Here is a 26,209-nt window from a genome sequence, read left to right on the forward strand (position 1 = left end):
TTTCAAACGTTGATCATAGGCTGCAAAAATGCTATGCTGCTGGTGCTGAAATGCTGATGAAAAACGCTATGCTGCTGTCCCAAAACGCCAGCAAGCATTAGGAGAAAACGCTGTATTGCTGGCTGTTTTGCTGCTGCAGAATCGCCAATGCAAGGTTGAGAAAGTGCTAAGTTGGTTGTGGAAACGCCAGGCTATGGGGGGGTTTGTTCTTGCTGAGAAAGTTCTGTAGAGGCTTGCTGCACTGGGTGCCTGTTGCTCTCCTTCTTCTTCTGCCATAAAGTGCTAGCTCTGGTTTGCTTATATATTTTATTAGCAAAATTGCCTTACCTAGTTTCCAACAAAAGTCACTTAATAAATAAGTGAAAAATGTCAAAAATAGGGAAAATAGGTTTTAATGCACTGGAAAATTTCCTTTATGGATTTTGATGGATTCTGATGGAAATGCTGATGATCATGCTGTGCGCAACCGGAGGATATGCATCTAATACAAGTGTCTGGTCATGCACGGTCTGCGAACAGACTCACAAAAGTTCTAGATCACTTCCTATTCTAGACTGACTTGACTGAACTGAACCCTGATCATGCTGTATCCTGGCCACGGCAAAGATAGCTGAGCGCAGGTTGCTCGCGTAGAGATCGCGACTGTTTTTTTAGTTTTTTTAATTTTTATTTTTAATTAATAAAAATTTTGGTGCTTTTTTGCCAGAAAAGAGAGAAAAATCGATGGCTGGTTTTTACTGCTTTATTTAATCATAGGCTGCCCACTTATTAAGTGGGCGGCTGGTCACCTTTAAAAATGGTTTGAATCTGCCCAAAAACTCAATAAAACCTTATAAAACAATGCTTTCACAGCACTTCCTAGGCGTCCCTGGATCAATCACATGCACAGTTGCAATGCAGACATAGACTTCCTCGCGGGAAAGCATCTGCTTTCCCGAAAAGCAATCCCGCTTTCTCAAAAAGCATCTATTTCTCTTCAAAGTTTCCTCTGAACCCATCTTCATTCAAGTGCTTGCTTTTCCTTGTGCACGATTCTAACACAGTTCGGAATTTCCTCCCGACTATGGATATTCCCTTTTCCGATGGACCTGTCACCCACCTTGTGATGCATCAGGAAAAGGGAATATCCAGGAACCATCAAGAAACCCATCGTGTGTGAGTTGGAGAAGATGCTCGCTATAGAAAGCCATCTTCGTGCCCAATTCCTGTGTCGGCTCTATCCATGTCCTCCTGGTGTTCAACTCGGTCAGGTCCTGGCGAACGAGTCTAATACTCTCCACCCGTGTAAGAGACAACGATGGTGCATCAAGGGAGTACTAGAAGGGGGGCAAGCTGTCCATGCTGAAGCCATGTATTGGGAACCATGATGACATCTGTGCATACCAGCATGATATGTCCCCCTGTAAAGCTAATTGTTTGGAGGGCTCGAGGACCAATCTGGCATATTTGTCTCTGGTAGAATCCCTTAAATTGTGCGTAAAGGAGACCGATCTGGTAAGCGCTTGTAAAGCTAATTGTCTGGAGGACTCAAGATCCGGCATACTTGTCTCTATAGGAGACTGATCTGGTAAGCGTCTCTATTTCCATAGGGTGGTTACTAACTCCGTTCTAATGATCTAGTGTGGTACAGAGGCCTTGACTCTAATCAACCGATAGATCATAGATCCCAAGGGCCTCTCTATACCTCTTGTAAGGTGCAGCAGAAGTGAAAGTTGAACTTTGCTCAAGATAGTGCTCCGAACTGTGCTCAAGGGTTCCTTTTACTTACGGAAGGGAGAGCCTTCCGTTTCTTTAGTGAGAGAGTGCAATGGACACAAACAAAGTGGGTAAACATTGTGAATGAAGGTCCTGAGACTGAGAGATAGAGAGAGAAGAGAATACGACACCAGAAAGTTGTCAAACCCTCCTCCGAAGGCCCCACTCTCTATGGCGAGAGCGGTCTACTTATGATTGCACAAATCTCTACAATGCTTTGGACTTGCCGACGATGTGGACGACGACGAGAGGGGCTGAAATCAACTCTTAGGGCTGAAATCTGCAAATCTTTATTTGTTGATTCTGACTTTATGTCGGTGACGATGGCGATGACGACGATGCAACGACAATGCGTTGAAAAACGCAGATGCTGAAATCTGTGTTTGCCGGGCTGAAATTGCAAACTTCGCGGAATCTGACCGTGTGGCGAGGATCTGCTGCACGAAGGTGAGATCTGCGAGGTTTGGGGGTCGTTCTGCTGTGCCTAAGTGCTGAAAACTGAAAACGCTGATGCTTCTTACTGTTTCGTCGCGAAGGATGTGCAAAACGCTAGGATGGTATTTTGATCCAAAAACGCTAGGGCTGAAAATGTCAAGTGACACATCCAACCCTATGTGTCCTGGACAAGCTACAGCATGACAAGGGTTCAGTTCAATCAAGTCAGTCTAGAATAGGAAGTGATCTGGCACTTTGTGAGTCTGTTCGCAGACCGTGCATGTCTAGACACTTAGATTAGATGCATCTCCTCCGGTTGCACACAACATGATCTTCAACATTCCCATCAGAATCCATCAGGGGAATTTTCCAGTGCATTAAACCTATTTTCCCTATTTTTGACAATTTTCACTTATTTATTAAGTGACTTTTGTTGGGAACTAGGTAGGGCAATTTTGCTAAGATAATATATAAGCAAACCAAAGCTAGCACTTTCTGGCAAAAGAGGCTGCATGAGCATTGCTCAACAGGCACCTTCTCAAGCAAGACCAACCAGAAAGCCAGCGTTTTCTACCCCCTAAGATCATCGTGTTTGGAGCCTAAAGCCAGCGTTTTCTACCCCCTAAGATCATCGTGTTTGGAGCCTAAAGCCAGCGTTTTCAGCCTGCTGTACCTGGCGTTTTCAGCCCTAAGACGTCATTGGTTTTCAGCTTATGAACCAACGTTTGTAGTAGCAAGACCAACGATTTAAATGACCAGCAGCATAGCGTTTTTCAGCAGCCACAATTCAGCATTTTGCTATCAGCCATCAGCGTTTTCACAAGTACAATCTCAGTCCAGCGATTACACGCAGCAGAATCAACGAAGTCAGCCAATGATTAGCAAATCAGTGATTACAGCAGTAGAATTCAGCAGAATTCAGCAGATAGGACTCGTCAGCAGCAGCAGATAGCCCTTTCAGCCGTCGTCGTCGCCAACCTCGTCGTCGCCGTCGTCTTCAAGTTAGATCCACCTTGCATCATAGTCTCACGACTAGCATCAGCCATTGTACCAGATTGTGCATCAATAGTAGACCACTCTCGCCATCGAGAGTGGGGCCCTTGGAGGAGGGTTTTACGTCTCCGGTGTCGTATTCTCCTCTCTCTCTATCTCTCAGTCTCAACACCTTCACGCACTGTGTCTATTCACTTTGTTTGGGATCACTTGCACTCTCTCATTAAAGCACGGAAGGCTCTCCCTTTCCTAAGAACAAGGAACATTGAGCACAGTTCGGAGCACTCATCTTGAGCAAAGTTCAAACATTCACTTTTGCTGCACCTTATATTGGTATCAGAGCTTTGGCAGTGTTCTGTATCACTCAAGGAAAGAACCACAAGAACCACTTTTTTTTTTTTTTGCTTGTTGCGGTCGCACGTAACCCAAGTCCTCTTGGGTGTTTGGATTCCTAATCGTGTTTTTGAAGAGTGATAGGAAACCCAAGAAATAAAGGCTTGTCTAGCCTCCCCTTGTGCCTCTTTTCACTCATTGAGAGCGGACCGTGCACTTAGCGGCCGGCCAATCGACGTGAGGTGGGAAAAAGCAACCTTGGTGTGAGCGCAAGGCCGCCAAGGGGTGCGCCCGCGGAAAAGAGCAGAACTCGGGTGAAGAGAAGATTCTTCTCTAACACAGATTGCAAGCGAAAGAAGAACCTCCAAAACCTCAAGAACCTCAAGACCCTTAAGAACCTCAACAACTCAAGACCCTCAAGAACCTCAAGAACTCAAGACCCCCAAGAACCCAAGAACCCAAGACCCACAAGAACCCAAGTTCCTCGAGAACTTAAGAACCAAGATCACAGTGTATGGTCATCACCCGAAGCAGAATGGGTACTTCGCATGAAGGTGGTGAGCATGGGAGTGGCGAAGAAGAGTTTTCCGCACCAAGAGGTTTTCCCAACCCTCCCCCTTCCCCATCTACGCCACGGATTGCACCAAATCCTATGGAGGCTTTGGTCAAGACAATGTTGGACATGATCGCACAACAAGAAGCTAATTGCTTGGTGGCTGAAGAATCAGGCAGAGCGTGCGGCACAGAGTGAAAAACGCATGTAAGAGTTTGTATGACATTGTGAGGATTCTAGGTGCTAATCCTTAATTAAGTACTTAAACTCATGATTAAGACTTAAGAAACTTGAACTGTACTCGAGACAAGGCTTAGAAGACTCTGTGTTTGATTGATTGAAAGTGTGATACAAGGGCTCCTTATATAGGAGACGAATAGACACAAATGAAAAGACACGTCTCTTGGTGAAGAGACATGACTTTAAACATAAAAACATATCCTTTTGGCGAAGACGTCCATCATCGTCTTGCACCAAGTCTCCATAGGATCTGGTGCAATCGAAGGGAGAGGGTCGGAAAAACCTCCTTGTTGGGGAAATTCTTCTTCGCTACTCTCATGCCCATCACTCTCATGCGAAGTATCCATTCCGCTTCGGGTGATGACCATACACTGAAGTCGTGGGTTCTTAAGTTCGCAAGGAACTTGGGGTTCTTGGTTCTTGAGGTTCTGGAGGGTCTTGAGTCTTGAGGTTCTTGAGTTCTTCTTAAGCTTGCAATCTGTGTTAGAGAAGGATCTTCTCTTCACCCGAGTTCTGCCCTTTTCCGCGGGCGCACCCCTTGGCGGCCTTGCGCTCACACCAAGGTTGCTTTTTACCACCTCACGTCGATTGGCCGGCCGCTAAGTGCACGGTGCGCTCTCAATGAGTGAAAAGATGCACAAGGGGAGGCTGGACAAGCCCTTCTTTCTTGGGTTTCCTGTCACTCCTCCAAAACACGATTAAGAATCGACACGCCCAAGAGGACTTGGGTTACGTGCGACCACAACAAGCAAAAAAAAATATGTGGTTCTTGTGGTTCTTTCCTTGAGTGATACAGAACATTGCCAAAGCTTTGATACCAATGTAAGGTGCAGCGGAAGTGAAAGTTGAACTTTGCTCAAGATGAGCTGTCCGAACTGTGCTCAAGGGTTCTTTTTACTTATGGAAGGGAGAGCCTTCCGTTCCTTTAGTGAGAGAGTGCAATGGACACAAACAAAGTGGGTGAACACTGTGAATGAAGGTGCTGAGACGAAGAGATAGAGAGAGAAGAGAATACGACACCAGAAAGTTGTCAAACCCTCCTCCGAAGGCCCCACTCTCTATGGCGAGAGCGGTCTACTTATGATTGCACAAATCTCTACAATGCTTTGGACTTGCCGACGATGTCGACGACGATGAGGATGACGACGAGACGGGCTGAAATCTGAAAACCCTAAGGGCTGAAATCTGCAAATCTTTATCTGGTGAATTTTGACTTTATGTTGGTGACGATGGCGATGACGACAATACAACGACGACGCACTGAAAAAGGCAGATGCTGAAATCTGCGTTTGCCGGGCTGAAACTGCAAACTTCACGGAATCTGATTGTGCGGCGAGGATCTGCTGTGGGAAGGTGAGATCTGCGAGGTTTGGGGGTCGTTTTGCTGTGCCTAAGTGCTGAAAACTGAAAACGCTGATGCTTCTAACTGTTTCGTCGCGAAGGATTTGCAAAACGCTAGGATGGTACGTTGATCCAAAAATGCTAGGCTGAAGATGGGTCCTGCTGCAAAAACACCGTGAATCTGCTGGTGCAATCTACTAACGCTAGTGTTGATCTGTCCTCTGCTGCTGTCGGTTGATCTGCAATGCAAAAACGCGAGGCTGCTGGTCTTGTCCAAAAACGCTAGCTTTGCTGATGGCTGAAAATGCTAGGTCTTGGGGGTCCTGCTGAGAAGGTGCCTGTTGAACCGGAGTTTCTACTGCCTCTTCTGCTAGAAAGTGCTAGCGCTAGGTTTCTATATATACAAGCTTATGAAATTTGCCCTACCTAGTTCCCAACAAAAGTCACTTAAAAATAATAAGTGAAAAATGTCAAAAATAGGGAAAATAGGTTCTGTGCACTTTAAAAATGCTACTGATGGGTTCTGACTGAAATCTGATGATCATGCTGTGTGCAACCAGAGGATATGCATCTAATCTAAGTGTCTGGACATGCACGGTCTACGAACAGACTCACAAAAGTGCAAGATCACTTCCTATTCTAGACTGACTTGATTGAACTGAACCTTGGTCATGCTGTAGCTTGTCCACAGACACATAGGGTTGGGTGTGTCCCGTGACACCTCTCCACCCATCCCAACCCACAGAGGGTCACCAAACGTGAACCCCATAGAGCATAGCTGAAGCTACCAAGGTATCAAAGAGCCAAAGCTTTGTTCAGGGTTTGTTGTCACAAGACGGACACCACATGCCAGTAGAAAAGAAAAGACTGAATAGACTTTTAACACTTCAATAACAACTTAATTGAAAGAGAGAGATCACACGTGACATGGAGTGGCGGAATTCCACCCCAGAGAGTATTGGCCCCAAACCTTGGCGCCCCTTTCGGTATTTCTTTATATTGCATCAACACAGTACAAACCGGTACTCTAGACTCTGCACCTTCTCTAGGAAGCCTGCCGGAGAATGAGCCCTAACCTTATATTTAAAGACCCTTGGCTTGAAAAACAGTTACAGTGAAAAGCCTTCAAGACTCAAAAGCTTCTGGTCCCAAAAGCTACGAGCGTAATTTACGAAAATCCGTACAGCCTGCCATGTCATCAGCCAGCGCAAAACGCGGAAATCCGTACAGTCTGCCACGTCATCATGCCATCGCAATTTTTGGAAATCTGCCACGTCATCTGTAGTTACGCAATTTTCGAAAATCTGTTGTTGCTTGTGCTTCTCCTAGGGTTTCGGCCCCTTGGCCGGTAGCTCCGTTTCTCAGAAGATCGACATGTCAGCAGTTTGTTACATTCGTGGAACCGAACTTGCGAACACATCCTCTCCAATCTTGGCAAGGTTGCTGCAACAAACTTGGACACCCCAAGTTAAGATTCTACCGCTACATAGCAGAGATTCACTTCAACAGATCACAAGAGAGACGACACGGCCCGGCGTAGTTCTGTGCCAAGAGGTATTGGCCCCAAAGACTGGTGTCCCTTACGGTATTTATTTTTATAGTAATCTTTGAGCAAAGTACAATTGAGCCCAGGGGTGCTCGCTCTCAGACTCTGCATCCAAATGCTTTGAGAAGTGAGCCCCTAAGGCCACTTATAAAGAATTTACAAGGGATGCTAAAAGCAGAGCCCTAAAAGCAAGTAATTCAAAAGCAAACCGTCTCCAAAAGCTGGCAATAAAAACTATCAGCGTAATTTGTCACAAGACGGGCACCATGTGCCAATAGAAAAGAACAGACTGAACAGACTTTTAGCACTTCAATAACAACTGAAATTGAAAGAGAGAGACGACACGCGACACGGAGTGGCGAAATTCCACCCAAGAGAGTATTGGCCCCAAACCTTGGCGCCCCTTTCGGTATTTCTTTATATTGCATCAACACAGTACAAGCGGATACTCCAGACTGTGCACCTTCTTCAAAAAGCATGCCAGAGAATGAGCCCTAACCTCATATTTAAAGGGCCTTGGCGTGAAAAGCAGTTTTTCATGAAAAGCCTTTTAACTCAAAAGCATATGGTGCAAAAGCAAAACCAAAAAGCTGTCAGCGTAATTTACAAAAATCCGTACAGCCTGCCATATCATCAGCCAGCGTAAAACGCGGAATTCCGTATAGCTTGCCGCGTCATCATGCGAGCGTAATTTTCGAAATCTGTCGCAAGTCTCTTTTGCATGTGTGTGAGAGTCCTGCTTTATTTTAATTCCGTGATGTCTCTTGGGGCCCCATCGGACGGGGTCACCATAAGTTGGTAGGACTTCTTCTGATACTTGTTTTTCTTAGGGTTTAGGCCCCTCGAGCGGCATCTGTAAGTTGGCTCCATTCTTTAGGCTTTGACACATCAGCAGTTTGTGCCATAATCTGCGAAAAATCCGTTCGTTGTCAGTGCAAAAAGCGGGTTTCTGTACAACTGCCACGTCAGCTTGTCAGCACAAAAAGCGGGCGTCTGTACAGCCTGTCCGTACGCTACCACGTTAGTTGTCAGCGTATATTGCGGGATTCCATACAGCCAGGCCAGCCTGTCAGCGCATTCGGATGGCTGCCATGTCACCAGTTTGTGACATACCCCCCTCTTGAAAGAATTGTAATCGCCCTCAATTACGCTTGCAAAACAGGCAGAGGCCATAAACTGTCTTAGTAGACAATGACTATCAATACTGACGCACTAGACACGACACATCTAGCACTTGTACAAAACGACAGTCACATAATAGGACATCACTCGACATCACAGGACATCACATGACAAATCATCGACAAATACATTCCAAATCTCAGACCATGACCATCGGCAACGTATTTAGTAATTGCATCTAGATCCATTCCGGACCTCATGGATGCCCGATTAACTAATCCTTATTGCAATCATGTCTATAGAGATTTATGAGACCGAAATACTGCAGTCATTTCGTCGTACAGTTCTTGCACTCAAACACGTCAGGTACAAATCAATCATATTCATTTTCGGGAATTCCTGTCATAAAGTCATACAACAAAATGTTGGTCAGTCCATTAGTATCCCTGAAACCCAAAGGGAACATCATTGACTCTATTCAAAATCGAGGTAATATGTTGACAAATGAGCGAAGTGACTCCCCTCTTGTGCAAACCCGCTGCACTAGATTCACCCTCGCTAAATTCGGGGTTCTATTGGAGTAGCCTATGCTAAACCGAATGCTTCAAGTTAAAGTTCCAAAATCTGAGGAGTATCTGCTAGGTCCTCTTCCTCCATCCACTTCGCATCCAATGTAGGATAGTTCTTAAATTTAACCAAGAACCTCCTAATCGCTTTACCTTTTATCTTTCTTTCCTTGCGTGCTAAAATCTGTTCTGGAACGAGTATCTCCTCGCTTTACTCCACTTTGGGTTGCTCATCAGGCTCCCCATTAACTGGCACATCGCCTTTAGAAGGCTTCAATAGACTAACATGAAATGCATCGTGAATCTTCCAAGTATTGGGCAGCTTGAGTCTAAAGGAGACGTCATTTATCTTTTCTTTTATCTGGAAAGGGCCATGATACCTCATGCTAAGCTTTGGAAAAAGCCGCTCCTTTCATTTTCGTTTTCTTAGGCGTGCCTTCTCAAAACGTAAGAGCACCCAATCGTTTTCCTTCAATTTCAAATCTTATCGATGTCAATGTGCTGCCTTCTTATGTCGTTCTTGAGATTTCGCCAAAGCCTCCCGGACTTTGGCAAAAGCAGTGTCTGTCACAAGACAGGCACCACGTGCCAATAGAAAAGAACAAATTGAACAAACTTTTAACACTTCAATAACAACTGAACTGAAAGAGAGAGACGACACGCAACACGGAGTGGTGGAATTCCACCCCTGAGAGTATTGGCCCCAAACCTTGGTGCCCCTTTCGGTATTTCTTTATATTGCATCAACATAGTACAAGCCAGAACTCCACGCTTTGCACCTTCTCCAGGAAGCATGCTAGAGAATGAGCCCTAACCTCATATTTAAAGACCCTTGGCCTGAAAAGCAGTTACAGTGAAAAGCCTTCAAAACTCAAAAGCTTCTGGTCCCAAAAGCAATGCCAAAAGCTGCCAGCATAATTTACGGAAATCCGTACAGCTTGCCACGTCAGCAACCAATGCAAAACGCGGAAATCCATACAGCCTGCCACGTCATTAGCCAACGTAATTTCCGGAACTTTCGTACAGCTCCCACGTCATCGTGTTTGCATGAGTGTGTGTTAATCCTGCTTTATTTTAGTCCCTTTATGTCACTTGGGGCCCCATCGGACGAGGTCCCCATAAGTTGGTAGGACTTCTTCTTCTGTTACTTGTTTTTCTTAGGGTTTAGGCCCCTCTGCTGGCATCTCAAGTTGGCTCCTGTCTCTAGGGCTTTGACACGTCAACAGTTTGTGACAGTGTCCAAGTCCCTCGTGTACTAGTCGGCTTCAAAAATCTTATCTTTAGTGCTAAGGAAGGGTGGAACCTTCGGAGCATCTTCAATGATCTCAAATGGCGCCTTCCCCTTGAAAGAGTGAATTGTGTTATTGTAGGCAAATTCCACCAAGGGAGTTTTTTTCCCCATTGAGTCTTCTGATCAGAGATGTAAGACTTCAATAAATCTAGAACAACTGAATTTGTGGTCTCAGATTGTCCATCTGTCTGCGGATGGAATGTTGACGAGAACTGCAACCGTGTGCCAATGTTCTCCCAAATAGCCCTCCAAAACAAACTCATGAATTGGAGATCTCTCCCGGAGACTATTGTCTCAGGCATGCCATGTAGTCAAAAAATTTGTGCAATGAACAGTCTCGCTAAATGATCCGGCTTGACTGTTTTCTTCACTAAAATGAAGTGAGCTTGCTTGCTAAATGTGTCGATGACAGTTGAAATGTCATCATGCCCACTCTGTGTCGTTGGGAGATCAAAAATGAAATCCATTGCAATACGTACCTAGGGGCTGGTGGGAAATCGGTAAAGGCTGTAGTAATCCCTGTGCCTTATGCTTGCCAAACTTGACCTTCTGGCATACTAAACAATTGCGAACAAAGTCGTCCACATTTTTCTTGAGTCTCGGCCAAAAGAAATAACGCTCCACACCTTTCAAGGTGGTGTCGATGCCGCGGTGACCCGTAAAAGGTGGACAATGGCACTCAATCAAAATCTTTTCCTTCAACGGTTGTGTGACGCATAACATCGTTTTCTTCATCAAGTAGCTATCCCGTATGGAATATCCCGCTCGCTATACTACCTCCCCATTTTGTGTTCGAGTAAATACATTGGAAAAATCTGGATCTGTGGCGTACTGATCAACCATGTCCTCGAAGCTTCTATGATGAATTGCGGAAATAGCCAAGACTAGGGGCTTTCGAGACATAGCATGTGCCACCAAGTTTTTCTGTCCCTGAACATGGACAATCTGGAAGTGAAACTGTGACAAGATGTTAGCCCAATGCATCTGCTTTTTTGACAGCTACTTCTGTGACAAGAAGTAGCGTAAACTCTTATGATCAGTGAAGACCGTGAAATCGGCTCTGAGTAGATAATGTCGCCATTGAGTAAGAGCATGAATCACTGCCAATAGCTCTTTCTCATAAATGTGTGCTGTCAATTTTGGCCTTGAAAACAATCGGCTTTCATAGACAATCACATGGTCTTCTTGCATTAAGACGGCTCTTAGACTACGACCACAAGCATCACAATATACTTCAAATGACTTTTGTAAGTCCGGCAAAGTCAACACTGGTCCAGTAGTCAGTTTTTTTTAACATGTGTGAAAGGCAGACACGTGTGTCGGTCCCCATGAGAAAGGGACTCCTTTCTGAGTCAAAATGTGCAAAGGGGAAGCTACCTCTGCAAACGCAGGGAGTAAGAACACAAGCCCAAGAAGCTTCTAACTTCATGAACATTCTTCAAAGGTGGCCAGTCACATATGGTCTCAATCTTGGCCGGGTCTATCTGTACTCCTGTTGCTGAGACAATGTGTCCCAAAAAGTGTATCCCCGGCAAGAAAAATTCACTCTTTTTGGCATTGATAACTACTTTGTGATCCCGCAATGCCTAAAAGACCTGTAGCAGATGGTGTTGATGTTCTGCTTCATCCTTGGAGAAGACTATAATGTCATCAAAGAAAGTGCCGACAAAAGATCGATACTCTTGGAAAATCCTATCCATCATTCGGTTGAAGTCGCTAGAGCATTGGTAAGGCCAAAAGGCATTACCAAAATTCATACAAACCGAAACTTGTCCGAAAGACTATCTTGTAGACATCTCTCGGAGCAATTTTGATATGATGATATCCGTTGAAACAAGAGGATCCCTGAAGTCGGTCAAGAATATCATTGATCCTTGGAATCGGAAATCTGTTTTGATAGTAATTTTATTGAGAGCTCTGTAATGAATGCACATTCTCCAAGATCCGTCTTTCTTTAAAACCAACAACACCGGAGAGCAGTAGGGTGAAGTACTTGGCTGGATAAGACCCTTTTAAAGAAGGTCTTTCGCTTGGTTCATGATCTCTTCATTCTGGGCTCGGCTTACACGGTAAGGTGTCCGATTCGGTGGTGTGCTTCCAGGAATCAGATCAATGGTGTGATCCTTAGGACGAGATGGGGGTAACTCGTCTGGCTGGCCCTCAGAGAAACAATCAACATGTGTGTGGAGAAAATCTTGGCGTTCTTAGTCAAGCTTAGACATGTTCGTTCGGTGTTCATCATTTAACTCTTTCAAATAGATCGAGTAAACAGAGAGACTGGATTTCATTAATTTGGAAATGGCCGAAGCTGATACAATGGGGACGAACTTGCCCTTCAGTTTTACATCGAGTACAGTTTTTCGGCCCTTTCCATTAGTCAAATCGCTTTCTTTGCCGGATAGTCGATCACGGCGTTGTTCTAAAGGTACCAAGGGACTCCTAGGAGGACGTCACAGCCTTTTAAAGGCATGATGTTGAAGTCCTTGTGCCCTAAATACCCCCGACAATGCAACCGAAGTTTGCCAATGACAGGTGTAATGGCTATGTCCCGTCCGGGTGCCGCTAGAACTACCTCTGCTGGTGGTCCCATCTTGTTGGGTGTAATCTCGAGCCGTGCCGCCAATTCAGGTGAAATGAAGTTGGCCTTGGCTCCTCCATCGAAGAAAATCAGGGCTTCTTGATCTTTCACTTTGCCCCAAGCTCGACAAAGTTGTGTATTTTCATCTACCTGACTTGGGTCAATACCCATGCAATCCTGTACCAGTCTTGCTTTCATCTTGCCTTTTCTGCCACGTTCCTCTGCGGCTCTAGAACTCTCTGGCCTGTCTTAAGTCTGTCCTTGTTGTGCCTTTTTGGGGCACTTTGTGGAGACGTGCCCTTGTTTCTCGCAACCAAAACACTTCCCCTCTTTGATATAGTTTGCCCTTTCTCGAAGAGTCAGTCGGGGCCATGTATCCTTTTTGTCTTGGGAACTCTTTTTATTTCTACTTTCATTGTTGGAGGTCTTTCTGGTTCTCTGAGTCGAGATCTCATCAATGGGATAAGTCGAATTTCCATCAAGAAACCCCGTTTCGCGTGACCTATTAATTCTTGAATAGAATTTGACTTTTGTTCAAGGCAGTATTCTCGGATCTTTGTAGAGAGTCCGCAACAACACCGCTCAATCTGTTCCTTAAAGGTGACCTTCTTAAATGAAGAAGTTGGTAGAAAAGAGTCCAAAACCTCTCGCAATAAGCGTCCAAAGAATCTCCCTTGGTCATCTGAAGATGGTTCCAAGCGGTTCTTATATCCCGTTTGTACTCTCGGGTCAGCCAAGAAGAAATGAAGAGCCTTTTAAATTTCAACCACTTGATTGGAGCTTCTTTCCTCCGAAGAAGGGTGGACCAGCAAGTTCGAGCATAAAAGATGCAGCCCTCCTAAGCTTGGAGTGCTTTGAGTAGTGCCCTCCAGAGAAGGCTACGCCAAATTGTTGAATGAAGGCCAAAGCCCTTGGAGCATCTCTGAATCCAGAAAAGGATTCAAATTTTATCGATTGTCCACCTTCTTTAAATTCTTTTGCTTTCTTGCTTGTCTTTGAGGAAGTCATATTGAATGGCTATGGAGTCTGTAGAAGTGCTTCTTCTTTGCATAAAACATATGGTCATCGAAGTCCGAACTGTGAGAGGATGACTCCTCTGTAGAGCTATCACAAACTGGGCGGAATTTGAGTTTCTTTGCCTTTTTCTTGCCCTTTCCGGAGCTTTGCTTTTTGCTTTGCTTTTTGCCCTTTCTGTCCTCCTCGCTCGAGTCAGAAGAGGTCGAAGAACTGTCAAGAAGAAGAGGAAGACGAAGAACTGGGTAATCTCTCAAAGCGTACACGCTTCTTCTGCTTTCTTGCCGATGCAAAAGAAGATTGACGGCCCAAATAACTAGGGTAGTCAGTCCCCTTCTTGCGCTTTTTCAATTGCTTTTTAAATTTTGGGTCGATTCCTTGTGTCCAAAAGCTGACTGATCTGAGTCTGAACCACCTCTTGAAGTTCTTGTTTTGTAAACATCCTCGAAGAAGGAGGTTTCTGGGGGTTTATAACTTTATGCACGGTTGCCAAGGCAAGAGCCTTTTGAATAGGAACCGGATTAACTAACTGCTAATCCCCCCCAGGTGCGCATAGTTCCATCGCGAAAGATTGCGAGTTTGGAGAGTTTTCTCGCGTGAAAACTCGTCCAATTCATAGGGGAAATTGTCCCATTGCGTGCGGGAGCCCTTGGGGACACACGTAGGCATGTTCGCTCCGGGAAAAACGATCCAAAACAGAGAAATACAGCCTGCTGTTTTTTTTGCAGGTTTAGGGTTTCACACCTAAACTACAAGGGAACACCGGGGGAGCTCCGTGAAAGCCTTGGGATGCGTGTACAGGCTTTTGAACACTCGGCAGTGAAAAACAAAGAATTACAGCACGTTGAGTTTCTGTGAGAGCTCACCAGAAAGCTTCCAGATAGTGAGGGAATTCGTCTTGGACAGGTATTTTTGACCTATAGGGGTTTTTGCGTCGATATGTTGCCAAAATCAGGTCGAAAACCTGCGTTTTCAGCCCTTGCCAGGTTTGGACAGCTTTGTGAAAGCTTGTACTAAGTGTTCGGATCATCTACTTTAAACTGAATAAATAAATACCGAAAGGGGCACCAGTCTTTGGGGCCTACAGGGTGTCGGTCTCGTGTGCGTAGTGACATTCTAGTCACTGGACGCATCTGTGTTCTCTTTCCTTCTTAGTGCTTTGTGTAAAGTTAACAGGTGATTAAAATAGTACCGCCTTCTACGTTGTACAGGTCGGTTATAGTACGTGCTTGTGCCTACACGGCGAGGAGATCCATCGCGATATATTCGAGATCTATTGGCTGCCCGTCACAGAGAGGTGTCTTGATCACAGTTGTAGACAGTTCCTCATCCGATTCACCTTCTTTCCGTTGCACCTTTGACATGGTATCAGAGCCACGGCGTGCTCTTGAATCGGATCAGTGATTTGTGCGAGATTGAGTTGCTGTTTTTTGCGACAAAAAGAAGCGTTTTGCTATTTTTATTGCGTTTTTCACTCTTTTGGGGCTGATTTCGGCTGTAGTTGACAGATTTGCAGATTTCCTATCTTCCACTTGATCCCAGCCGCTTCAGATGCCCAAAATTCTCCAACACCATGGATAAGAGTGATGATTTTGACACATTTTCAGCCCATGGTGATGACGGACACCAAGATGATGGGATCGGCGGCGGTGACCACACCATCAATGACGAATGGGGAGATTGGTCCCAATTCTATGCTGGAGTGGGTGATCAACCAATCAAGATACCTACACTTCCTACCTTTCCCTCCGATCGGCGATTGAGTGGAGACAATTATGCCATTTGGAAAGCAACTATGATGGCGGTCTTTGACTCTTACGAGATTGGAGGATTTGTCTCAAGCAACTTTCAAAAGACAAAGGACTCTAAGGGAGCAAAGTTATGGGAACAAGTAAATGCCCGGATCCGGTCTTTTATTATCCTTAACAGTACACTTGCGGTCTTTTATTATCCTCAACAATACACCCGCAGTGATTGGCCACATTAGGCTAATGCAAGATGCGAAGTTGATGTGTGATCGGCTTTCTTCTCTATATGATCGAGTCTTCTTCTGTTACTTGTTTTTCTTAGGGTTTAGGGCCCTCGGCCGACATCTGCAAGTTGGCTCCCTTCTCTAAGGCTTTGACATGTCAGCAGTTTGTGACATGTAGTGTGTTGGCGAGTACCTCCACTGAAAGCGATGATTCCTCGGTAGACTCCGCTCTGGGCTCTCATGTGTCTCCGTCAGGAGAATGAGGTCCCGTCCTGTCATCACCTCCTCAAGCCTGTCTAGATGTGTCCTTAGATCCCCATTGCAATTCCTAACCACAATGTAGATCTCCTCATGTGTCTCATAAGCCATGAGTCCCTATGCGATGGTCTTGCCATCAATGATGACCCTACCATCTCGGTATACCGTCTTCTTCCCTTCTTTACGAGATTTTTTGACTCTAGGCATGCATGCACGCTTGTGGCCTCGTTGCATCTTTGTGAGGTTGTCGTCAAGGTAGATACGAGGGCCGTCAACCCTCTCAAGATGGCCCTCTTTCGGATGGATAAGGTTTGAGATTCCTCGGAGGCGAATTGGAGGACGAGGGCTCTTTTCTGTAAGTCTTTGCCGGTTCTCCAAGCTTTGGAGAAGGGTAGCTCCTCTTCTTCCTTGTACTTGAGTTTCATGCATAGGGATTTCCCATCGCTCTCGGGTGTGGATCAGTGTTATACAATCTTCAATGTGTGTGGGGGGCAGAGGATGGGGGGACAGCAACGACAGCAACGTAGGGCAGCGTGGGGGTCAACTCTGAGCAACCAGCAGGCATGCTGGATGCGCAGAGTTGACCCCAGCAGGCGCGCTGGACAGAGGACGTGCGCGCTGGACAGAGGGCAGCAGGTAGGGCTGCGTGGTGGCGGACAGGGACAGCCGCTGGCGGCAGCAGAGCAGCCTACACGACGAGAGAGGCTTCTGCCTCATTGCACTGTCTCTTATATAGTGAATGATCGCAATGTAATGATTTCACATGCAAAAGGTTGAGAAGAAGAAAAACAAATTGGTTGGCATCTCCATTTTGTTAAATGTGTGTTGTTTCCAGAAACAGTTGTTTCTTTATCAACTCTCTTTTGGTAGTCTGCTATGGAAGTGTATTGAGCTCAATGGATAGTAAAGTTGCTTATTCTGTTTGTGCAAGAGCTTTTGATAGGAGGACCATGTGATCTTGAAGGTGATTGATTGAATGTTGCAGGTTGATTCTTTGCTTACATGTCGGCCTTTGGATGACGATCCTGCGTTACCTTCTACTACTGTTGTGGCTCTTCAGCAAGTGATTGTTGCTATCAATTCTTTGAGCAAGGTTAGTGCACTTATTTGGGTACTCTCTCTCTCTCTCTCTCTCTCTCTCTCTCTCTCTCTCTCTCTCTCTCTCTCTCTCTCTCTCTCTCTCTCTCTCTGTATACATATTTATATATCATATGTGTTGTGACTTAGAATGCCATACTGTATTCCTATGGCTCAGAACAATTGGTCTTCTTTGCAAAACCCCCACTCCCCCCCCCCCCCCCCCCCCACCCCCCCAAAAAAAAAAAAACAATACCCAGCCATACACATGCGCGTGCGCACACACACACTCTCTCTCTCTCTCTCTCTCTTTCATGTACCAATTGTTCCTCATTTCGTTTTCCCATTCTATTTATGTTAGTAACATGTGTTATTGACAATTCTATGTGCAGTTGTTTACCCATGACTATGTGTTGATTGCTTTCTTTCTTTCTTTCTTTCTTTTCTTTTGACCTTTTTGGCAGGGTTTTGGAGAGCAGCTGGCCACTTGCACACGTCCTGCTGTTGGCATGTTGTTCAAGCAGGTTATTAGTTGTTACAACTGCATTCCATAGGTTTAGGGCAATCTGTACGCAAGTCAATTAGTTAACTTAGCTTTTGCTATTCTGTTGCTACTGTAGGCACTGGATGTGCTACTTCGTGTCCTTCAAGTGTTCCCAAAGAATAAAATTTTGAGAGGGAAGGTAATTATGTTTCGTTTCTGTTGTGGCAAAAGGGCCATTACTCTGTTTGTGCTGTCAGATTGGCAAAGCAATACTGAATTAGTTTGCATTAAAACAGGTCATTTCTTTTCTCCATCGAATGATCGAAACACTGGGAAGCTCCATGTTCCCATTTCTACCTACGGCATTTCAGCAGCTTTTGGTTGAAAGTGAGGTGCATGCTTCTCTTTAAATCTGCAGTGTTATGTCCAAATCTTATCGATGTTTGTTCTTCTAAGGCGAGTCTAGCATTTGAAGCAAGGTTTCACAACTTTTCTTAGTCTCATGATGACCAAACAACAAACTATTTAATTTGCAACTGTATAGCCGCATGCTTTTGTGTGCATCTCTCTCTCTCTCTCTCTCTCTCTCTCAAAGAAAGAGGCTGATTTCTATTACTTGAAAAATCCCTTAGACCTCCCAAATGGTGCCAATTCTGAGGGCAAGCATCACAGATTACAAATCAGGAAGGCGACAATCTGAAAACTGTAAAAATGGATACAGCTAGCCACATGGCAAATTGAAGAAAACTGTAAGCCAGGATACAAAACCTGTTCTCAAGAAAGTAAAAAATGTGCTGGCAAGCTAAGTGGAGAGAGGACGATAGCAGCCTCTGAAAGATAGACACTTCCACCCCAAGCATATTTACCAGCTGTACAGCCAAAACCTAATCTACCAAAAGCCACCAGTGGGAAAAAAGATAAGGAACATATGCAATGGCAAGAGCTTGAACGTCGCGCGTTGCCCGCCAACTGGTATAATCAGATAGCAAGAGGCAATGGATAAATAGAAGGGAGAGAGTGAAGATGAGGGAGAAGAGGCAACTGACATCAGCAAGATGTCAAAGGTGCAGTGGAAAAGGGAGAATTGAGTGATCATCAAGTTTGCTACCGCGACGTCTCTTGGGACTCGGCAGCAACTGGATCTCGGATCTACCTTGACAGATCTCGTCGAGTACGTCCTCCGTGTGTTGACCGCCCACCGTACGGGCTTTGGAAGCAACACTTGCAAGGGAACCTGCAGAAATGGGGGGAGAGAAGAGGAAAACACAAGCACTAGGCAAAGAGACTCGAGAGAGAGATCGTTGGCAAAATGGGGGGAGAGAGAGAGAGAGAGAGAGAGAGAGAGAGAGAGAGAGAGAGAGAGAGAGAGAGAGAGAGAGAGAGAGAGAGAGAGAGAGAGAGAGAGAGAGAGAGAAATGTTATATTAACGTCTTCAAAAGGCCAAAGTGACCTATGAGACCAGAAAGTTACAATGTGGTGGATCTGATACAAAGTCAGAGTCAAAGTAGCAAGATGACAACAATGACAAAAATGAAATGACAAATGTCACAATAAAATACTATGGAATCCTAAACTACTAGGTGTGAACTAAGCAGCTAGCTGGGATAGCTAGATCACAAGAGATCCAACATCGGTAGTTGCTGGCGGATCTCATCAATCTCCTCCATGATCAGTAGTTTGACCGGGCGTCGTGCATGTCGAGCCAAAGTGATCCGAATCCTCTGATGCAGCCTCCGCCGATGCTGTGTAGTCTTCCGCAGTCGTGGGCGTCTAGATCTTCCCAGCTCAGTCGCTTGGTCGATCAGTGTGCCTCTGGTGTGAGACGACGAGCTCTGCTTTGGTAGTAATTCCTCCGGGTGTCGAGTGGCAACTCTAAAGAAATTTGTGATCTGTCTCTGGGACTGGCTAGCCTCTCCTCTCATCAGGCTCTCTCTGTGTCTGCGTAGCTCGAGCAAAAACAAACCCAAGCATCTCCGATCCTCGTACTGCATGACTCTGGAGAATGGTCCAAAGCCCTCTCTGAACAAGCAATGGAAGCGGCCTCGCATCTCGTAGTAGACGGGGCAGTGGCATGTGTAGTGCAACTCTGTCTCAGGCTTGATGTCACAGGGGGCATGTCCTGGCCTTTGCTGGTACTCCGCTGTATCTCCCAGTCTCGATCCGCAGCTGGTGTGAAGATGTACGTATCTGGCCGATAGCACATCGTATCCCATGAGACAGGTGGGTGTCCATATATCTGGGCCTCGTCACAAAACCATCAACCGTAAGCTGGAGGAGATGCTCTCTATAGAAAGCCATCTTCGTGCCCAGCTCCTGTGCTGGCTGTATCCATGTCCTCCTGGTGTCTAGCTGAGTCAAGTCCTGGCGGATGAGCTTGGTGATCTCGGGCTGTGTAAGAGTCAGAGAGGGTGCATCCAGTGAGTACTGGAAGGGAGGCAATCTGTCTATGTTGAACCCATGCGCCTGAAACCATGATGTCATCTCCCCATACCAGCATGCTGTATCTCCCTGCATGGCTAACTGTCGAGAGGACTCAAGTGCAAGGCGGGCATATCTGTCTCTGGGAAGTTCCCCCATGCGGTGTATGAAGGAGACCGATCTGGTGAGCGCCTCAACCACTAGTGGGGGGGTAGCTAGCTCTGCTCGAACAATAGCACGTGGTACTGAGGCCTTGGCTCTAATGAGCCGCGAGATCATAGAGACCAGAGGCTTCTCCATGTCCCCCCATCCATCACTGCGGCCTGTCCTCCCGTGATGATCTAATGAAGGTCCCCAAATCTCAGCTCCATAAAGCAATGCAGAAGCCACCAGAGTGTCAAAGAGCCAGAGGTTCGTCCGAGGCTCCTAAAACTGAACCTGTGAACACATCCTTTCCAATCTACCCAATGCTGCATGGGCTCTGGTCAGTCTAGTCTCTGCTTCCCTCCTCAATGAAAATGCTGGCCCACTAAAAACCACTCCGAGGTAAGTGTACGCCTCTGTATATTCCACAATCTCCTGGCCGTATGTGAACGCTGGCGTTGACCTCCTGATCCACTGTGGGGTGGTATTAAATACCATGACCTTGGTTTTACCAAGGTTGACGGACAAACCACTTTCCTGAGCAAACCTATTCAAAGCATCCAAGTGACGTTGCATCCCCTCCGGAGAGTCGGAGATCAACACAATATCATCAGCATATAACAATAATGGAATCCATGTCCCTGCCAGCTGTGCACCTCTATCACTATCTCTCTCAATGTAGTCAGAAACCTCATCCACATACATACCAAATAGAGTAGGAGAGAGCGGGCAGCCCTGCTTCACCCCAATAGTGGAGTGAATCGGTGTGGATAGACCCTCTGAGGTGCATACCTGCCCCACTACTGACCTGTATAATGCCATGACCCCCCAAATGAGATCTGTGGGTACTCCATGAAACCGGCCTGTTCAATCCAAAAAGGGCGGTAGACTTTACTTTAAACCTTGATTTAGCTTTCACCCATTATTAGTGGTCTATTTTACCTGTACTTTCAAGACACAACAAAGGGGAGAGGGATACAGGTTGCTAGATTGCACCTGTATGAGCAGACCGACACCAGATTTGGCCCCTAACTTAGGCGCCCCTTTCGGTATTTCTTTATTGTTCAAAAGAGGGAATAAACGCTGTGGATCCCTACACGCTGCCCCGCACAAACTCGGCTGAATTTCCACTGTTCTAGCCCGATTTCGGCAGCATAACTGTACTAGAACCCTTCACAATCAGTATTCCCATGCATTGACTGACTTTCCCGACGCATACGGGCACTTTGCAAAACCTGGCGAGAATCTGCAGCACGCTGAATTCTCTGTTTTCAGCCCCGAAAATGCGCCAGATCACCTGTACAGCGGTCCCCTCGCGTCCCCGAACCTCCTGGGGGTATTAGGGTCCGTTTAGGGCCAAAACCCTAAACCTGCAAAAATACACAGCAGGCTGTAATTTACTGTTTCGGGCTCCGTTTCGCATGCCGGTCGCATCCGTAGCAAGTCCTCGAGATCCCGCACCTGTAGGGCTACTTGCCCTTTGAATCGGACGAGATTTTTGGCGTGAAACCTCTCCGAATTCACCTGTACCTGCGGGGGGGTTAGCCGCTAGCTAATTCGGTACCTGTGCAAGAGGCTCTTGCCTCGGCAATCGTGCATGAACCCACACAACTGTACATTGGTCAAATGAAGAGCCCACTAGTGGGGCATAACATACTGCCAAAGGGGGGAGAGAGGGCAGTGCGTAGCGTGCAGGGCATCACTCTTGGCACCGCACTGTACATAGGAGGGAAAGCAAGCACTCCATAGCTCTTAACCTCCATGCCTCGGCAATCGTGCATGAACCCACACAACTGTACATTGGTCAAATGAAGATCCCACTAGTGGGGCATAACATACTGCCAAAGGGGGGAGAGAGGGCAGTGCGTAGCGTGCAGGGCATCACTCCTGGCACCGCACTGTACATAGGAGGGAAAGCAAGCACTCCATAGCTCTTAACCTGTGACAAATTCTGAAAATCAGCCTCCTCTCTCATTTTAGACGCCCCCTCTTTGGCCAGGAGTAGCAGAATGCTCACAGAGTGCCACATGGCACATTTTCCGACTTTGGGCATTCCCGGCTAAAAATATCTCAACTGGTGCATCAGTTGACTTTGCAACAAAGCAAGAAAATGTTCCCCTTGTCATTCCGGAGGTAATGACACCAACACATTTTCAGGTCCCAAAATAGCAGTTCCCTAAATTTTAGGAGATGCTGCCATTGTATCTTTCTAGGTCATCCGACCCTCTTTGTACACTGCGGCCACATCCAGAACTGAAATGTAGCCTCTGTAGCAAAGGATTCCACTTTGGCTAGTCAATGACCCCACTTTGGCTAACCATAGTCCTTGTCCAACCTTAGTGCTCTCTTGCCCTCAAGCCTCGACTCCCTCTGAACAGTTCGACACTAGCTATGCAATGCAGGGCAGTTAGATTTCCCGAGGGGTGTTTCCAAAAAGTGAAAGTAAATAGATAATAAGAAAGAAATCAACAAAAAGGATAGATAGTAGTCACACGCTGGTGACATACCCCCCTCTTGAAATCTCAAACGTCCTCGTTTTCATCTATGTCGTACATGCTCACGGTCAACACTGATGTATTCAACACCTGTCGACACATGTACGACACATACATGCTCATTGTCAACCCTGGTGTATTCAACACCTCGTCGACTCATGTATTGCCTGCGTGTGAACCCTGTCAAAATGACATAGTGGTAGCTTCGCACTGTGCCATTGCTTTGAGTCACTAACTTTCCAATGACAAAATGGTAGCTGCACATTTTGCCATTGTCTTATAGTACACGTTGGATCCCGTACCACTTTCCAGCATACCCAAACCAACAGTTTAAGAATGCCGTTACACATGTACTCCTTAATAGAAACAATTACTGTATCCTTGACAAACTGACAAGAAATACTCACTTCTATAGCACTAACCAAACTTTTGGACATTCCATAAGAGCAACTGCCAAACTGACAATCTCTACAGCTCTAACATTCATGTAACAAGTATTTGATTTGAGCTCACTTTAGATACCATGTACATCATTTGTTTCAGAAGCCATTGTCACACTGACAATCCATGTAGCTCTGAAACTCAAAGGGTCAAGGTAGGTTGCAAATCGAAGGCTTCAAGGTAAAGTGATAACACATTTGGTGACTCTGCAAGTTCACCTTCTTCCATCCACTTAGCATCCATTGGTGGATAGTTTCTGAACTTTACCAAGTAACGCCTAGCAACCTTGCCTTTCACTTTTCTTTCTTTGTGTGCCAAAATCTGTTCAGGGACCATAATCTCGTCAAGTTCCTCGACTTCCGGCTGATCTTCAGCTGGCATATCTTCTGGCACATCACCCACATAAGGTCTGAGAAGACTCACATGAAACGCATTGTGAATCTTCCGACTGTCAGGCAATTTCAGTCTATATGCAACATCACTGATTATGTCGCACACTTGAAAAGGCCCATAGTAACGCATGCTGAGCTTTGGAAACAATCTTTCCTTGCCCTTCATCTTCTTTAACCTTGCCTTTTCAAAGCGTAAAAGCACCCAATCACCAAGTGAATATACCACTTACGACGGTGACGATCAGTTGCTTTCTTTTGCTTTGCCTGAGTCTTTTCTAAGGCCACTTTGACCTTCTTGTACATTTCATCCATGTCTTGAACATACTTATCTGCTTCAAATATCTTGTCCTTTGTATGCAGTATGGGAGGAACTTTCTTGCCACCTTCAACTATCTCAAAAGGTGCCTTGCCAGTTGTTGAATGCACTATATTATTGTATGCATACTCCACCAATGGCAAATACTGCTCCCACTTTCCTTTATGCTCTGACACATAGCACTTCAGTAGATCTAGGACAGTAGAATTGGCCTCTTCTGACTGCCCATCTGTTTGAGGATTAAATGACGAAGAGAATTTGAGCGTGGTGCCCTTATTCTCAAACAAGCCTCTCCAGAATAAACTTGTCATGCGTGGATCATGGTCGCTAACAATCGACTGTGGCATGCCATGATACTTGAAAATATTGCTCATAAACAAGCGTGCCATCTGATCTGGCTTTATCTTCTTCCTGACAGGAATAAAATGAGCTTGCTTGCTGAATCTGCAAATAATAGTCCAAATACCATCGTTTCCTGTCTGCGTTCTCGGAAGATCAAAGATAAAATTCATAGCAATACTTTCCCATGGTTTATCTGGAATAGGTAGTGGTTGCAATAACCCTAGTGCCTTTTGCCTGTCAAACTTGACCTTCTGGCAAATTAGGCATTCTCGCACAAAGGCATCCACATCTCTTCTCAATGTAGGCCAGTAGAAGAATGTCTCAACCGCTTTAACTGTAGCATCAATACCACGATGCCTTGCATACGGTGGGACATGACTCTCTTCCATAACTTTGTGTCGCAATGGCTTTGTGACACACAATCTTCCATGCATCATCATGAACCCATCTTTGAGAAGATAGTGTTCATGACGTGGTCCATCCATTAGCTGCTCGAAGACCCTTGCAAAATCTTCATCATTTGCACACTGTTCTCTCATATCATCAAGTTCATGATGATAAGGAATTGACACAGCTGAAATTTGTGGCTTCCTTGACAAGGCATCAGCCACAACGTTCTTCTTGCCTTCCACATTCTCAATCTGAAAATGGAACATTGACAAGATATTTGCCCATCGCATATGCTTCTCAGATAACTTTGTTTGTGTCAAGAAGTATCGCAAGGTCTGATGATCCGTTTGGACAACAAAGTCTTCACCTAGCAGATAGTGCTTCCAACTTAAGAGCGCATGAATCACAGCCAATAACTCTTTCTCATAGACCTGCATGGTCATCTCTGGCCCTTGCAAAATTCTGCTCTCATAGGCTACTACCCTGCCATCTTGCATTAGCACTGCACCAATGCTACTACCGCAGGCATCACACTGGACCACAAATGACTTCCTAAGATTTGACAACACAATGACTGGATCTGAAGTCATCTTTTGCTTTAAGAGATTAAAAGCTGAAATCTCTTTCTGTGTCCATCTAAAGGTGACTGCCTTCTTTTGAAGAGCATGTAAAGGTGAAGCAATCTCAACGAAATTTCGGATAAACCTTTTGTAATAGGAGCATAATCCCAAGAAACTTCGGACATCGTGCACCGTCTTCAAATTTGGCCATGACTTGATCGCTTCAACTTTAGCAGGATCCATTCTGACACCATCCTTTGAGACAATGTGTCCGAGAAAATGAATCTCTTCCAGAAAAAATTCACTTTTCTTTGCATTGATGAGCAACCTATGACTGCGTGACTCTTTGAACACAATGGCCAAGTGATGCCTATGCTCCTCTTCATTCTTTGAGTAGACTATCATGTCATCAAAGAAGGTACCAACAAACTGCTGGTGTGGACGGAAAATTCTGTCCATCATCCTATTGAACGTAGCAGGAGCATTTGTGAGACCAAAGGGCATCACTAAAAATTCGTAAAGGCCAAACGTCGTTCTAAAAGCAGTCTTGTGCACATCCTCTGATCTAATGCGGATCTGATGGTACCCACTCTTTAGATCTATCCTGCTAAACATAGCTGCTCCTTCTAGTTTGTCCATAATATCATCAATTCTAGGTATAGGGAACCTATTCTTGATGGTATTCTTGTTCAGTGCACTGTAGTCTATGCACATACGCCATGAGCCATCCTTTTTCTGCACCAACAACACTGGAGAACAGAATGGAGATGAACTGGGCTGAATCAGCCCTTTTTCTAACAGCTCCTGTACTTGGCCCATTATCTCTTTCTGCTGAGCCGCACTAACCCTGTACAGAGGCTTATTTGGTGGGCTACTGCCTGGCACCAAATCTATCGCATGGTCCTCCGGTCTCTCTGGCGGTAATTGAGACGGTAATGAATCGGAAAAGTAGTCACTATACTGTTGTAAAAACATTGACCTTTCTTTATCTAGCACAGATAAATTTGATTCATCACAATCTGACACTTCACGTGCAAAAACCAAGTACGCAGAAAGATGCTTTTTCATTACAGAAGTAATAGCAGAAGCTGATACAGTGGGAATAGACTCCCCTTTAAGCTTTACATCCAGAATGTGTGTCTTTCCCCTGCTC

At 45.6% G+C, this 26,209-nt stretch overlaps 1 protein-coding gene across 4 annotated transcripts in view; it reads left to right on the top strand.

The window, feature by feature from the left end:
* The window catches only part of PSD (ARM repeat superfamily protein), a 120,261-nt gene that overhangs the window by 4,545 nt on the left and 89,507 nt on the right, over nucleotides 1-26,209 (top strand). For all 4 annotated transcript variants that reach the window (XR_015187598.1, XR_015187597.1, XR_015187599.1 and 1 more), the window contains exons 4-7: nucleotides 16,983-17,090; nucleotides 17,539-17,598; nucleotides 17,695-17,757; nucleotides 17,855-17,950. Coding sequence is in view for 1 of the 4 variants with exons in the window: in XM_086509035.1 (XP_086365161.1) it covers nucleotides 16,983-17,090; nucleotides 17,539-17,598; nucleotides 17,695-17,757; nucleotides 17,855-17,950 (327 nt within the window). In the remaining 3 variants the exon portion in view is untranslated. The remainder of the gene's footprint in view (nucleotides 1-16,982; nucleotides 17,091-17,538; nucleotides 17,599-17,694; nucleotides 17,758-17,854; nucleotides 17,951-26,209) is intronic.

Source organism: Adiantum capillus-veneris, chromosome 3, assembly GCF_014529385.1.
Source record: "Adiantum capillus-veneris isolate H3 chromosome 3, ASM1452938v2, whole genome shotgun sequence".
Taxonomy (NCBI): domain Eukaryota; kingdom Viridiplantae; phylum Streptophyta; class Polypodiopsida; order Polypodiales; family Pteridaceae; genus Adiantum; species Adiantum capillus-veneris.